Below are 17384 nucleotides of genomic sequence, written 5' to 3' on the forward strand. Positions count from 1 at the left end.
TGTGTGGAAGTAGAACGAGACCGGTGGGTGAATATAGTAAGAGTTTTGAGCGTGAGTGCCGGCTTGGTGGAGAGAACAAATCACGTGATAGAAGAGTAGACAATATTGACAAAAATTGTTAAATGCTGTACCTGTTTTAGTTGTTCATCAAATAAGAAGGAAATAGAGCGCTGATAGGCGTAGTCCTTTACTGAACAAATTTACAATGCTTCAATTTATACTAACTAATTCTACAAGTATCAGGGAAAAAATGGGATGATTTTTTGGCATTGGTTAGTGGAAATTGTCCAAATGTTATAGGCATTAGTAAGATAGTTAGTGCCTTTAACACTAAATGATGTAGTTACACAGATAAAATGTGAAGAGTTTAGTATTTTCAGGGAGGATAGAAAAGATGTGACTGGGGTGGAAGAGTATTGCTGCTGACAACAACAGATGAATCACAGTCCAGACCAGTAAGAGCAGAATATGATGATGATGGCAGTTCATTTGGGGTAGGTAATTCGGTGTTGAGATTGAGATCAGTAGGACAAAATACCGAGTTGGATGCTGCTACAGGCTAAAGAGTGGCAAGGATGATGTGGAAAACATGCATGAGAAAATCAGCATAATAAGTGCAAATCGAGTAATTATTATAGAAGCTTCAACTACGGAGACATAGAACCGAAGTAGGAAAGATCCCATGGCAAAAAGGAAATAACATTTATACACTTACTCAGAAATAACCACTTAAGCAGCATGCGACAGAGGGGATTTGGGGTATGAGAATGATGGATTTCGTAACAGGATTAGAAGATCTTTCTATAATGTGGCCACAGCGTCTTCGATTGAAGCATGATGTATCCATTCATAATTTCATCGAAATCAGTAGAGGACGTATGGTAATTCTGCATCTCTTATCATCAGCTTTTCTTTCCTGTAGTGTTAAATCTTGCCACTCTTTAGATAATTTTGTGACGATTGTCATATCCATTACTGATCTTCTAATTTCTTCTGAAATCAATTCTTCATACTGATAATGGATCCCAGATACTCAAATTTGTTGACTTTCTCAATTATTTCTCCATTACAGTACACTTATTTCTCAGGACCTTCTCTGTCTGTACCTCCTCCTTCAAGAACCATAATCTTCGTCTTATATGGTTGAGTTTATGTTCTTTACTCTCGCTGATCTTCTCAACTCCTTTGAGGATTCGCCCAGGCTTTTCCTGTAATATATCAGAGTATTTACAATTGCTGACCCATCGACCATCTGTCCACATTCCTGTCAAATAATCGGATAAGTAAGTACCAAGAATACGATACCCTTGTAGCGATTAAATATCATTAATTACAATATCACAATGAACAGTTGAAAAGTCATGTAGCCCACTGAGTCATAAGCGTAAAAAAACTACAAATGAAAACTAGAAAATGATAAATGGAAGGGATTGTAAAGAGTATTCGAATAAAGGGAAAAAAAGCAATTTTTTGTAGTAAGTTGCGTTTTGGTTTTTGTCGTAAAAGCTATGTACGCCCAGAAAATGATTCTCTATCTTAAAAGTTAGTTTTTCACAACCAACATCACAACTGTGTTCTTTGTTCACTTATCAGTGATATAAATCTCGCTCAGCTACATCTTTCGGCCAAGTTAGAGTTAATGAGATTCAGACGGCAGTTGAAAAGCTGTTTTTTTGTTTGTTTGTTTGGAAATTGTCCTCTCTGACATAAACAAATGAAAGAAGTTTACATGCAGCTGAGTGATATACACAGGTACCTGACGATAATCCCATCAAGTGCAAAAGAATATAATAACATGTACTAATCACAACTATTTTCATCATCATAACGGTAAATACGGATATAGTACATGCAAGATAATTAATAAATATTTGTTCTATTATTTTAATGTAACAACTATTTTACTTCTATCTGGAGTTTGTCCGCAATATGCCATTGTTTTGGTTTTATCTATGGATATTTTCATTCCAAACTGTTCTATTATAATGCTTAAACTATACATTGCTCTTTGTAAACTGTCTCCATTATCTGATCATCTGCAAATAATAGCGTATTTATTTTGTTATTCCGGGAAATTTCTATGCAGGGTTATTTGAAGTGTTCTGCGGTATTAATATGCCATTAATATAAATATTAAAAAGTGTTCGAGATAGTGGACATCCCGGTCTTACTCGTTGGTTTATAGATTGTTTTCCCAATATTGTCAATATTGCATGTAGTAAAATATAACAATTGGTATATTTATTCTTTAACATATCAAACAGAAAACGCCTATTTTACTTCAAATGCTTTTTCATCATCTGTAAACAAAAGGTGAATTTCTTAAATAAATTCTCTTCTTTTCTCTTACGTAGGTTTGTAGAGGAAACCTTTCCTAAATCCATTTTGACATCCTAATAAAATATTTTTTATTATTAGAATGTCATTCTAATAACAAAATTGTATATTTTATTACTGGAATTTGTATATTTTGTTTGTATATTTTATTATTACAATTTGTATATTTTAATAATAAAAATGAATATTTTATTATTAAATTTAAATAAAACTGTATATTTTCAATTTTTCATTTAGTATTCTACTATACAAATTGTATAATGTATTCAATAAAATAATACTTTGCAATTAGCAGATCTTCTTTTTAAATATAGTAATTATTATACTTGTATTCCATTCTAAATTGGTATTTGTCCATTTCTGTACATTCTATTTAAAAATTTTAATTATAGTTCGGATTTCATCACAACTTGTCTTGTTGATTTACCATTTTTTTTTAAAATTTTACTTAGGCTATCCTTTAATAGATTCATTGTTATATCATTTAAATCGTTTTGTAACTTTTTGGTGTAATGTTTAAGTTGGTATTATCTATCAAAAGATCTGTAATCTAAGAATGCTTTTAAATCTACTTCAAAAAATTTTAAATGCAGTTTCGTTTACATCTGCATTCATGTGCTTGAGTATTTTATAGACATCTGGTATTATTTTGTATACGTGGTGCGTCTAAAAATTCGGCGAATTGTATCAAAAAACAAACAAAACAGAAAATACAGACAAATTTACTTTATCGGCCTTCGAAACAATCGCCATCCTTAACAACGGTTTGACCCGCAGGAACGAATTCCTTATGGATGATGCGATCAACATTGTCTTGACCTTGGACTTTTACATGCAACTCTTTTTGGCTCGCAGGGAAGACGGTGAACACCATTCCATCGATTGCCGCTTAGTTTCCAGATCGAACTGGTAGCACCAGGTCCCATCTCCGGTGAAGATGGTTTGCAGAAAGGATGGATCCTGATTACACATGGTAATGAAATCTTCAGAGGTTTCCATCCGTTTTACTTTCTGTTCGTCTGTCAGCTTGTGCGACACAAACTGGGAACAGATCTTCTGCTTTCCCAAATCTTCATGGACGATAGTGCCCACAGTCTCCTTGCTAATGCCCAATTCCTCTGCCAGCGATCGTAGAGTCAGTCGCAGATCTCGTGTCAGCATTTGTCGCAATCGCTCGATCAAGTCTGGGGTTCTGCTTGTCAACGGCCGACCCGAACGTGGCTATTCCTCAGTCGTTTCCTTCCCATCGTGAAAGCATTTGAACCAGTCGTAAACACATTTTCGGTTCACAGCTCCGTCCCGTACACTTGCACCAACATTTCATGCATCTCCTTCGCCGTTTTCCCCAATTTGTAGCATACCGATGTTCAATCGTTGTTCCATTGCACTGTGACCCTACCTCTGACACTGACTACATTCAACTACCCGCAGCGGTTTACCCTGACGGTCGAGTGTACTCCACGCTAAATGGCTTCTTGATGTGTCTCTGGATAGTCATGTGAATGCGCGCGCACCTGGCCCATGTTGACGTTCAGATATCGGACCATTCACCATTCTTTTTAGACTGCCCTCATATATCATTATCTAGGTACGATACAAATTTTGCCAGCTTTCTCTGTGTCTCTTTTTGGTTTCTCTTTTGGCTATTTTTATCAATTTCGTCTATTATTCACTACATGACCGTGCCTTAACCATCCTTTAAAGGATAGATATTTTATTTACAATTCTTGTTTTTACTTCAATGCCCCATACACATATTTGTTTATTTGTATGGTATTTTTATGTGTCACTAGACTTTCATTTGCTGATGATGTACTAATTTCTTTCATATTACTCCATTCCTTCTCGATGTCTTAATTTTCTTGTATTGTTTGTAAATAGTTATTAATCATCTGTTTGGTATAAATTTCTTATACATAAGAAATACAGCGATCAAAATAAAAGTATCCCTAATAATTAAGGGGATGCAAATCCCTTGTTGTTCAACTGCCAGTAAGCAAAACTCTAAGATCGAGAGCTACGAATCTATGAGTTTCATATATGCCGAAAAACTATCGGCGACTCCAAGTGTAAATGACCACTTGGTAGTACAACACCAAGGCAACTCGAAGCAAAGGTGTTCGGTATATATGAAATATATTTCATATATACCGAAATATGTATGCAATATATTTCATATATGTGAAACTCATAGATACGTAGTTCTCGATGTTAGAGTTTTGCTTACTGGAAGTTGAACAACAAGGGATTTGCATCCTCTTTATTATTAAGGATGCCATAAAAATAGCCGTTTGGCTTTAAATTTATGTTATAATATACAAACACACCTTTATGGCATTCGTATAGTAAAGGTATATAAGTTCTTTTCACTTAAACCTTGTTATCTTGTTGAGGAGAGGAATCAACCGAGCGTGAGATGCGGTGATTGAGTCATTCAATCCATTACCCTTGGAGGGTAATGGATGGCAATGCTGTAGCTAATGAAGTTCTAACTGAGGCTCTGCTATTGCTGTTACCCTTCTGCCATGATCAGAGCTTTAATTGCTCATAAACACATTATCCCTACACTGTCCTCTACAGATAACGGGAAAGATGAAAAGCATTCTTGCTTCGCCCCTTTAAGCCAGTCCTTATAAGGACCTTGTTATCTTCCATGTCTATCTACTCACTGATGAGACCTCAAAAAAGATTGAAACTGGTATGTGTCGTGACCTCTCCTCATAATGTAATTACAGTATTATATCCCCTAGGGGCTGTGTTTTTACATTATGAGAAAATATCAAGGATAGTGAGGGAGCTTGCGCCACCTTTGCTTCGAGTTGCCTTGGTATTGTACGGCCCAGTGGTCATTTACACTTGGATTCGCAGATAGTTTTTCGGCATATATATATATATATGAAACTCATAGATTCGTAGTTTTCGATTTTAGAGTTTTGCTTACTGGCAGTTGAACAACAAGGGATTTGAATCCCTTAATTATTATTAAGGATGCCAGAAAAATAGCCATTTGGCTTTCAATAAAAGTATCTCTGTTTAAAGCCTTTAGAGCATCACTCAGTGATTCAAATACTGTGAAACTTTGCAGTAATACATTGTGCGTACTGCTGAAGCGATATCTCAGAAAACAGACGTAGTTCCAAATTCACTAGCAGAGGCATTGTAAACACCAAATGCATGGAATTTGCATATCAGGCAACTCGGCAGGTGCAAGGAGGGTTTAAAAAATGGACAAGGGATTTTTACCTTCATTCCTGTTGTTAACACCCACAGTGATGGAACTAGCGTTACCCCAACGTGCTTTGGGGTAACGTTAGTGCCTATTGCAATGCTGCTTGACCAATTGCAACAGCATTTGCAATGCTGTGGGTGCACTCCCCGAATTTAGTGACTTGAACAAATCTCGACTAGGTCCACTATCTCCATGGGCTCTGCGACAAATGATTAGTCGTTTTGAAGAAATGGGATCGTTGGAAGTTAGACCTGGCAGAAGTTACAAACCAGTCACTACACACAAGTGAATGTACTTGCTACTGTCGTCGTGGAGCAAGCCATGAATAATAGCGTTGGTTTCTGCAGTGCATGTGCTGTATCGAGACACATCGATGTTCATTACAGATGCTACGGAAAATTCTACATTTCTTCCCATTCAAGATGACCGTGATTCAGGGTTATTTGAATGGGAAGAAATGCAGAGTCATCTTGATGACCCTGACTCAGGAGTTGCGCCAACAGTACTTTGAAAGTCGACTGACATTCGCTACAGTATTACTTGCTCGAGTGGAGCTGGCCGCTGCGTGGTCGTGGGTGATTTTGTGGGGAGATACTCATTTTCACCTGAACAGAGCTGCGATTACTCACAATTGCTAGATACGGGCTACTCAAAACCGGTATACAATCTAACAAATTCATTTGCATTACTTTCTGCAAAGTTACTTTCTGGTGCGATTCTACAGCTTTGTTTATCATTGGACCATTATTTTTTGAGGACATTCGCCAGTCGTGTCCTGTGACCTGCTCAGTTACTGCCAAAAGGTATCTAGATATGATAAACAAGTTTGTTGTTCCACAGCTACAGCAGCAGCGCGCCAGTGCATGGATTCAGTAATTTTCATGCAGGATGGGGCTCCTCCACACATCGGTCGATCCGTTCAGCAGGTTCTTCGAGAACTTATGGCTCGGGGATTCCTCAAAGACAGGGTTCATCATGATCAACCTGATAACTTGCAGTGCTGAAAGAGAGAATGATGCAGCATGTGTGCAACAATAACCTGACCAGCTGCTTTCTGCCGTTGAGCACACTGTGCAAGAGATATTGTTTGTCGTATACCTGAAAGGGAAGCATATCGAACAGTACAGGCCGTGTATGCATAACAGAAGTCAATAAAAATGTATTATTAACAATTGTGTTGCTTTTCTCTCTCTTACACACACACACACAGAAAAATTACATCTACATTAGGTACATCTAGTGCCCCTGGTGGTGAATTTTAGGACTACTTTTTTCTTAGATGTCGCTTCTCTATAACACACAACGTATTCCTGCAAAGTTTCCCAGCATTTGTATTACTAGGCGACGCTGCACAATGCCTTAACCAGGGAAATTATAAACTAGAATTTTGATCACCCTGTAATTTTAACACAAGTGAGTTAGCCGGTCTCACATAGGGCAGTAGGGACACCAGTTTTTCTTCCCGCAAACGGGCCATTAGAATACACGGAATTGACAAACATAATAGACTTATATAATAGCAGACTTAACAAAAAAAAGACATCTCATAGCTTGAATTGCGTCGGCAGTAAATCCAAATAATCTTTGTAATATACAAGTATTAAATCACATATGTACAAAAAATATCATAATATTCCTTACCAGATCACCAACTAGAGGATGCGGCCATAGCTTGTACAAGTATACGGAAACCGAGTGCAAAACATGGATAAATCTTGCCAATATCTTTCTTGCTAATGGGGAATTTGCCATTTTATCCAAGAGTGTTAAAGTCGTCATATCACGTGCTCCTCCCGCAACAGCCACCCAATAACCTCCTCTTGAGCTTTTTCGAATGTTGTCTGGTTCACCAGGCAAGTTTGCGAATACTTCTTTTTGTCCCTTGTTTGGTCCCTGAAGAGGAACTCTATAGTGATCAAGAACAGAAAATTAGCAAACAAGAATCAGAAGTGTAATTTTGTTTTATAATAACGAAAACAATGTTTCAACTAAAATTTGCATTGTAAAATAGAAAATTGTATGAAAGTTTACCAAATTATTTTTCGTTAATATTTTCTGAAATCCAAGATCAAAAATACTTGTCATAAATATCACTTTATCACAATTATTAGTTTTCATTTCTTCAGTAGATGAAAGCTGGTATCACTTAAATTACTGCACTTGAAGTTTAAACTGTAACTGAATTCAAAATTTATGTATAGTTTTAATTTTTTTTTCACTTTTCTGTAATCAATGGAAACCATTCTGCATTGCTATATCATCAATGATAACGTCTGTGTCTGGTTTTTTTTTTTCATAGAGAAGTATTACTATAATTTCAAAGTGTTGTACTAAATAAAACTAATAACAATAATAATTCTCTTTAGTACCAATCAGTTTTCAACTTAGAACTGGTGTTGCATTGAATTGAAATGAATTCTTATAATTTCGAATTGTTTCGAGAATAAAAAAATCTCGTCACAAATTGTTAATCTTATAATGAAATTATAGTAAAAATTATTGCTTGGGAAATTTTTCTCAGAGGACATTTTGATTATTTATATTTCCTTTGTTTTTGAAAAAATTATCATAATATTTATAAAATTAATAGCTATTTAAAACTCTGTAGTAAGATATAATATATTTATTAAATCTAATGAGCATATCAAACGTAATAAAGCACTCTATCAGTCTACCATTTTTTAATTAATATACTCGAGATGTATTCTTTTTTCTCAATTTAATTTTGTGATTCAGAATGGGAAATCCACCATACCCTTGGAGGATAACGGATGGCAATGCTGTAGCCAATGAAATTCCAACTGAGGCTTGGTTGGAATTATCCCTACACTGTCCTCTACAGATAACGGGGAAGATGAAAAGCATTCTTGCTTCGCCCCTTTAAGCTAGTCCTTATAAGGAATTTTGTGATTCAATTAGAAACCGAATACCCTTGGAGGGTAATGGATGGCAATGCTGTAGTCAATGAAGTTTTAACTGAAGCTCAGCTATTGTCCTGCCATGATCAGAGCTTTAATATCTCAATAAAACCTTATCCCTACACTGTCCTCTACAGATAACGGGGAAGATGAAAAGCATTCTTGCTTCGCCCCTTTAAGCCAGTCCTTATAAGTTTAAACTTGACGGACTGTAAGGAATTTTGTGATTGAGGACTTCCAGGGTAACAAATGGCAATCCTGTAGCCAATGAAGTTTTAACTGAGGCTCGGTTATTGCTGTTACCCAGCCATGACTAGAGCTTTTTAGCTCAATAACACTCCATCCACACAGATTTTCTTCATTCAGATGATGGGATAAAGAGTCAAGGGCTCAGTCCATCGCCCAGTTCTTTTAAGAACTTTAAGAATTTTGTGATTCAAGTGATTGAAAGCATGAGTCGAATGAATGAAGATGTATGAAACTCTGAGATGGTTATGGATGGCAATGCTGTATCTAATGAAGTTCTAACTGAGGCTCGGCTATTGCTGTTACCCTCCTGCCACGATCAGAGCTTTAATAGCTCAATAACACCTTATCCCTACGCTGTCCTCTATAGATAACGGGAAAGATGAAAAGAATTCTTGCTTGGCCCCTTTAAGTCAGTCCTTATAAGGACTATAAGGATAATTTTGTGATTCCATGGGATCAGATCCACAGAGAGGAGAATCACGGCTGGAGTCGCTCAAGGTTCTCTGTTATCTCCCCTGCTCTTCTCCATATGCATGACAGATCTCCCCCAAATTTCCCCGTCTACCACCGCTCTATATGCCGATGACACAATCATCATAGCTAGATTTCTCTAGCCACAAACCAGCTGCAGAGAGTAGTCAATGAATTGGAGGATTATTACACCAAATGGCGTATCGCGATGAGCCCAGGAAAAAGCTCCGGAGTGCTTTTCACCATACGTAAAGCAGAACCGAATACAAGCATGCAAATATTTGCTAAAATCATCCCTTAGTACAATTCTACTAAATATCTGGGAGTTCTTCTTGATAAACGCCTAAATTTCAAAACACACACAGATAGTGTCGCCACAAGCAAGTCAGACCATAGCACAGCTATATCCACTTTTGAATAGGAACAGCTTCCTAAGCATAAGCAACAAAATTCTCCTCTACAAATCAGTGATCAGACCGCAACTAACTTACGCCTCTCCAACCTGGGAACACACAGCTAAAAGAAACATCAACAGATTAGAGATAATCCAGAACAAATTCCTAAAAGTGGCAGTTAATGCCCCTGGGTTCATCAGAAACCCGCAGTTACACCAAGAAGCCAATCTTTCAGATATCAAGACCTACACGATAAGCATTGTAAAGAAATTCTTCGCAATTACAGATAATCAGCTAATTCGACAGGCAGCAGACTACAAACCCTCAGATCACTTCAAACATAAAAGACTGAAATCCGCCATCGCAAGAGAAAGCTGATACAGTCTACAATGCTTACAGAGAGCGGGTTAATTATCTACAATAATCCCATCACCAACAAACTAAAATACAGACGAAGGGATGAAGAGGGACTCAGTCGATCAACCAAAGAAGTTCCAAGTTCCAATTTGGTGATTATACCCGCACACCACAAGACAAACGAATCATAAACAGACTCAACTCTGCAGTCAGAGATGACCTTAAAGCATAGAAATCAACTTTGGGAAGAAAGATTGACTTCTATCTCTCCTGATAATCACTCCATTTGGAACCTAATCAGAAAGATCAAAAAACAAAAGCAAATCTCTCCAAACGGATCTAGGTCTCATCCACACTGATACAGATAAAGCCGAAGCAATTGTAGTAAATTTAGATAAGCAATGTAAACCCTCATATGAATATCTAGACTTCATTCACATCTACAAGATCCATCGACATGGCAGATGTTTATTAAAATCTTCTGTTTACAGAAGATTTTAATAAACTCCAATCAAATTGCACCCACATCACCAGCAGAAATATATGATATAACCAAGAAATTAAAAAACAAAAAGGCTCCTAGACCTGACGGCATCACCAACATAATAAATTCCAGCCTCCGTTTCAAGCACTTTCCTTCCTGCTGGAAGGTGGCGGCTATAATTCCAATCCATAAGACTTGAAAAGATCCGCACCAGCCTCAAAATTACAGACCAATCAGCCTCATCTAAAATCTGGGTAAAATTTCAGAGAAAGTTATTCTTAACAGATTCCATGCCTCCGTACACAAGTTAAACATTCTTCCTAATGAGCAGTTTGGGTTCCGTCCATACCATAGTACCACACCAGATACATAGACTAGTCGATACATCTCCACGGGATTCGATTGGCATCAATGCACTGGGGCTGTTTTCCTTGACATAGCCAGTGCATTTGATAAAATTTGGCATTATGGACTACTACATAAATTAATCTGAACTGAAATACCATTGGAAATGGCTCACGTAATTAAATCATACCTTTTTGACAGGCGTATGCAAGTTAAGATCGGCAGTGCGGTATCAGCACAGAAACTCATTTTGGCTGCAGTACCACAAGGATTATTACTGACACCGATTCTGTTTTCCCATGTACATGTGTGATATCCCGCATAATCCATTGTCATCTATCAAAGCCCTTTATGCAGATGATACAGCGGTATTAGCTCTAGATCTCTACAGCCGCATCTTCAAGAATCTGCAAGAAAATCTAATCTACCACTAATTGAAAAATGGTTCGCCAAGTGGAGATTGCAAGTGAATCACCAGAGGAGTATAGCCATGCTATTCTACAGAAGACCGATGCTTCCTAAAGGAGACATCTTCCTATTTAACATAAAATTCCCGTGGCAAACAGAGATCAAATACCTTGTTGTACTGCTGGGAAGAAGGTTGACTTTCAGCTGCCATGCCAAGACTTGTGTAAAGATATCAAAAGCAATTGCCAAGCTCTATCCTCTATCTCAGCAGCTCTACCTCTATCTCTACCTAATCAACAGGAACAGTAAGCTGAACACCAGAATCAAATTAGTTATCTACAATCTGATGGCTCGTCGTCCAATGCTCACTTACTCTTCTCCAGCTTGGAGCCATACCGCTGATACTAATATTCTCAAGTTACAACATTTGCAAAATAAATGTCTACGAATGATCCTAAACGCACCATGGTTCGTAAGAAATGTGCAACTCCATCGGGACACAGATGACCCATATATTTACACTTTCCTGCAGACTATAGCAACAAAGCTCTTTTCAGAAGTATCTGTACACCCCAACAAATTGGTTCAACTAGCTGCAAATTACGACGCAACAGATTACTTCAAACATAAAAGACCAAAAGCAATCTTAAACCCCAATTCTGATGTCTAATCTTCAAGCCTGCTCACGGCGAACAATTGGTTCATAAATTTTTCCACTCACTGTTTCCCTTTCAGATAGCATGGAGAATGAAAATCATTTTGCTTCACCCTTTATGCCAGAAATGTTAATCGTTAATTTTGTGATTACAAATGACAAATAATGCGATGTGTAACAGATACTGAATGACTCGATCACTTTAATAAATTTTAATTTTAATAAAGATGCTAAAATACTAAATTCATTTCCCAAGCCATAACTGAGATTGTTCTTAATTTACGATTTGGACACGTTTTTTCTTTCTTTGTATTCTTGAAATTGGTAAAACCGATGCACAAACTGAAATGGATTTAAACTTCTGCAAGGATTCTAAATACGAAATACCAGTAAAATCCATTTGGCTAGAGTTCGGATTGCTTTGCTTAACATATGAAAGAATAAAACGGCATTTATGTGTGTTTATGCATTTTGCGAAACACATCAAAAATTAGCTCTTACAGAAAAAATAGGAGATTAGCTGCAATTAATTCATTAGCGTTTCTATTTATTATGGTATATTTTGTTACTAAAATTTCAGAACAACATTCAAATTTTAAACAATAAAATCATTTTAGCCAAGTAGATGATTTTAAGTATTGAAATCTAAGAAATTATATGCATGTTTGAATAGGCTACTTAGCTGAAATGATTTTATTGTTTAAAATTTGAATGTTGTTCTGAAATTTTAGTAACAAAATATACCATAATAAATAGAAACATTAATGAAATTCATATTCATTGGACAGCATCTGCCGGAAGGATATGATATGTCTTTTAGATAATTTACTTATTTCTTTAGGTGAAACCTAAACTAACTTTAGTAAGCTAAACTGCATGAGCTAAATCGAGTGAACAAATGACCTAGCAATGCCTATCCTTCCGACAAACGTTCTCTAATGTCACATGTTCACTTGATCTAATCTTAAATATTACATCTTAAAAAAACTTCCTAAAAACACGTGATATGTCCTAAAAAAAACATTTTGACTGTATTCAGAATCTCGATAATCAATACTGCGGATTTAGTTCAAATTATTTGAACGATGTGACCTGTAAATGTAACTGCAAATGTTATAAATCACTGCTTGAAAAGAAATCAGCGGATACTGTAGTGTGAGGAACAAACAGCCATAGCGACCACCTTAATAAGATGTAGGATTTCCTTTTGTTGCAATGACTGCAGTAATCCTACACGGCATACATACTTTCCACAAGAGTACGATAGCGATCAATAGAAATTTTGGGCCATCTTCCTGTAGATATGTAATGAGATCCTTGATTTTGGGCGGACTTCCCTTGACGCTCCAGTTGATTCCACAGATGTTCAATAGGATTGATATCAGAGCAATGACCTTGCAACGCCTATCCTTCCGGCAGACGCTGTCCAATGTCATATGTTCACTTGATCTAATCTTAAATATTATATCTTAAAAAAATATTATATCAAAATAAAACCAGTCAAGTGTTGTGATGTTCATGTCCACAAACCACCACTATAGCAGCAATGACAAGAATGCATTGTCTTGCTGAAAGAGAAAATGGTCAGTTCCTTAGAAACGCCACAAAATAAAAAGCATTGCAATGTCCAGGATGTTGTGATACCTCTTGGAGTTCAATATTCGTGAAAGCAGAAAGAGAAATTAGACGCCAAACCAGGAAAAACAGACCAATACCATCACACCGCCACCTCCGAATTTGATATCTACGATTACACACTCTGGTAAGGGACGTTCACCGGGCATCCGCCACACCTACACCATTCATCTGTTCAGTAGAGAATATGTAACGTGATTTGTCTCTCCATAACACAGTTTCAAACATCCATATTCCACTCCACACGCTCTTTGCTCCATTGAAGATATGTTCGTAATATGGGTGTTACATATTGCGGTCCTAGTATGAAAACATGATGTAATTACTAAAAATAAAGAGCCAAAGCTTCACATCGGCGATGCAAAATTATACAAATGAAGTGAATATTAAATCCAACATCATTTCAAAGAACACCACTACAGAAGCTATAGACGTTTCGTGCAAAATTTCAAACCAATGACATTGAAACAGCTGTTGGGTCAGTGAAACCTTATCAAAATTAACCAATAGGAGGCGAATATATGAACGCTTTACCGTGCATGCCGCCTATAAGGTTTGGCTTAGGCAGCGGACCATGGTCTTCAATGCATGGTCCGTGGAGCTCTTTGCCATGTCCCCCCCACTCCAAGCCATTTTGAAAAAATAACTACTTAACATTAAAACGCGATTAAATAAAAAATAATTTCAATGAAGTCTGAGGGCCACTAAGTTATATGCGGTATTTAGTTTTGTAAGATGCTTTCCAGAGTCATAAGGAACGCTGTGCATTTGATACTTTACATAAAATGCTATAGAAATAAATATTATATAGAAACGCTTCTTCAGCCATTACCAGCGCCAAGCGGTACTTAAGTACTAGTAGTAATGTCGCAGGTGATTAATTAATTACAGGCTATCATTGCTGTCCCCTCAAACACACACACACACGCGCCTTTTTTTTCTTTCATGCTCATGTTTCTAAAATAATTAATTACTGGCTATCACTGGTCTCCCTTCACCTCTCAAGCGCACACACTTTTTCCCATATAACTCATCCGAATATTTTGATTTGTCTAAACTTTTAAGATCTTAATGTTCATTACTTTTTTCTAATTAAGCTGAAGCAGTAGTTCGAGTGCACTGTCTAGTGTCTTCCAGGTACACCTCAAAGGTTTTCGATACTTGGTTATTTTCATATAAATACAAGAGGATCTCATCCACACTCAGTCAGTCAGTGATATTCGTATATAAGCGCATGCAGGTTCGTTATGTCAGCCATAGTCTATTGTGGTTTTATATTGCCATACGTTTTTAGTATTACACCGGGCACTCTGAACCAAATCAAGATCAAGATAAGATATGGAATCGTGAAATTCCAAACATTCCACCTGTGTGTGAGGTCAACGTTGTGGGTTTTGGTTCTCGTATGGAATTGTGGGTAATGGTTAGAGATAAGGATTCGTGACGTCATTGAAGGGGAAAAGGAAGTTATAATAGTGGAGAGGTGTGACTTCCTGTATTTCGTGGGTGGCAGATTTGTGTGAATATCTTGTGTCTTGTTTTTTTTTTGTTTGATTTCAGTGGTGGCTTATGGGTACAGGTTAGCATATGGCATTGAGAGATATGGTTTGAGATAAGATAGAGTATGAAATGTTTGAAATTTCGCTGGGAAAAACATCTGTCAACGACGTCACGTAGGGTGTTTTTGGTTCCCGTATGGTATTATGGGTAATGTTTGCGTATGGAATTGGGGGATGGTTAGAGATAAGACAGAGTATGGAATGTTTGGTATTTCCCAGGGTGACACATCCATTTTTGACGTCAGGTTTGACTTTGGTTCAAGTGATGTTTAGGGTATGGAATTCTGGAGAATATTTGGAGAAGTGTTCGCATGTTTGGTTCCATCGTGCAAGTGTTGATAAATATTTGTCTACAGGTGTCAGCACGAATTTTGCAATATAAGTTTGTGGTATTTTGTTCCTGTTATTGAGTATGGGAATTTTCAGTTTAGAGTCAAGAGATGGCGGCAGGATTTAGACCTTTTCTGAATAATTAATTACAGGCTATCATTGCTGTCCCCTCAAACACACACACACACACACACACACACACACACACACACACACACACACACACACACACACACACACACACAAGCACTTTTTTTTTCTCTCATGCTCATGTTTCTAAAATAATTAATTACTGGCTATCACTGGTCTCCCTTCATCTCTCAAGCGCACACACTTTTTTCCCATATACAAAACTCATCCGAATATTTTGATTTGTCTACACGTTTAAGATCTTAATGTTCATTACTTTTTTCTAATTAAATGTTATCTTTATTACAAAGTTTTTGTTTATTGGAATTTTTAGTTTAATGTCAAAAGATGACATCAGCATTTAGAGTTAAAATGAGTTCTTTTTTGAATGAAAAACCAAATGGCATTAAAAAATAAAAATAAACGGAAATAAAAATGGATTACAAGAACTTTTGAATTTAGTCTGGAACAAATTCTAATGATAATTTAGATTAACTTACTTCCTCGGCAGAAAGCCTCTTCTTGGAACTAACGAACTTCTGAATACAAATAGACATTCCAAAATAGATGAATTATAACAATATATTCACAACACAACACGCACACACAAACACAAGGCCTGAAAGAATGAAATTGCAGTAAATAACCTGAAAATGTAGTTGACTCTTGATCCTTATAGGTTTCTGTCCGTTCCGTTAATATCATTTGCACTGTGCCTCATGGCTATGTTTTTCCCACAGTTTCTGTCCAAAGCGACATCATAGAGTTGAATTGGAAATGCATTTTTGTCGTGGGTATGTGCGACTTCCTATGTTTGGGTTTGGAACTCTTAGCGATTTCTTTTTAGAAACTTATTTTGCCAGCACAAATAAATAGTTATTTCTATATTAGCTCTGTAGTATAGTTTGTTAATTTCTATGGTACAAAGTTTCAAACATTTAAAACTTGAGACTGTAGTGATATGTTTATGTGAGCGTAAAACTCAACGTGTCTTATCATGACTAATATCCTCCCTCCCGCGACCCGAAAATTCGCATCTCTCGATGCTGACTTTTGATATGGTTCTATATCTTTTTTTCAAACTGATTGGTTATTTTCGTCTATTTTACTTTTAAAATTCAGTTTAACTACATATTCTAACCATAATAAATGAACAAAATAAATAAATAAATAAACTGTGAGTGAATTCACTGTGACTCCAAAAAAAAATTAAAAAAAATATATATATATATTTGTGTGGTCTTACTTAAATTTGCACAATGCATCAACGGCACCAAGTTGTTCTTTTAAATTTACATATTTTATTTGAGTGAAATATTATTTACAATATTGTATTTACTGAATCTAACATATAGAAAATAAATAAAGTGTAAAGAAATAAATAAAATACACTCCATTTTTTTGTTTCTTAATGTTCTTATTGCTAAATTTGCACTGTTTTTCAAAGGGAATGATTTCCCACGTTGTGGATGCTTTCCCATGATGGAACCCACAAGTGCCGTTTTCAACAATGTGACACTCATCTGCGAAAGTTTTTTCACTTGTGATCGTGGGAATTTGTTAGTGTAATAAAATCCAGGGTTACATTATTATTTTTTTAAACCAATACATATATTTTTGAGCATTGATATAAGAACGAAATCTTTGGTTATGTTCCCAATAACGTATAAAAGTACATGGTATTTTTTTCACGTTTTGGACAACCAATAACATTTAAATCAAGAACAGGTCTGCCTATTAAATCATTAATGTTTTTGATTTTTCTCTTCCTTTGGCGAGCAATATTTGATATTTGCATGTTGATTCTATTATTCAATCTCTTAATTCGTCCAGAGATAGTGAACCAGTTTCCCAGTTCAGCTGATGATTATATTTTATTAACC

At 36.4% G+C, this 17384-nt stretch overlaps 1 protein-coding gene across 1 annotated transcript in view; it reads right to left on the minus strand.

The window, feature by feature from the left end:
- Positions 1 to 376: 376 nt before the first annotated feature.
- LOC150104612 (adipocyte plasma membrane-associated protein-like) overlaps positions 377 to 17384 on the minus strand; it is a 43826-nt gene continuing 26818 nt past the window's right edge. Inside the window, exons 7-8 of the mRNA XM_090395594.1 lie at positions 7286 to 7472; positions 377 to 559 (exon numbers count right to left, since the gene is read on the minus strand). Coding sequence (XP_090251720.1) covers positions 377 to 559; positions 7286 to 7472 — 370 coding nt within the window. The remainder of the gene's footprint in view (positions 560 to 7285; positions 7473 to 17384) is intronic.

Source organism: Typopeltis vanoorti, chromosome 7, assembly GCF_054136105.1.
Source record: "Typopeltis vanoorti isolate ZY-2024b chromosome 7, IOZ_Tvanoo_1.0, whole genome shotgun sequence".
NCBI lineage: Eukaryota > Metazoa > Arthropoda > Arachnida > Uropygi > Thelyphonidae > Typopeltis > Typopeltis vanoorti.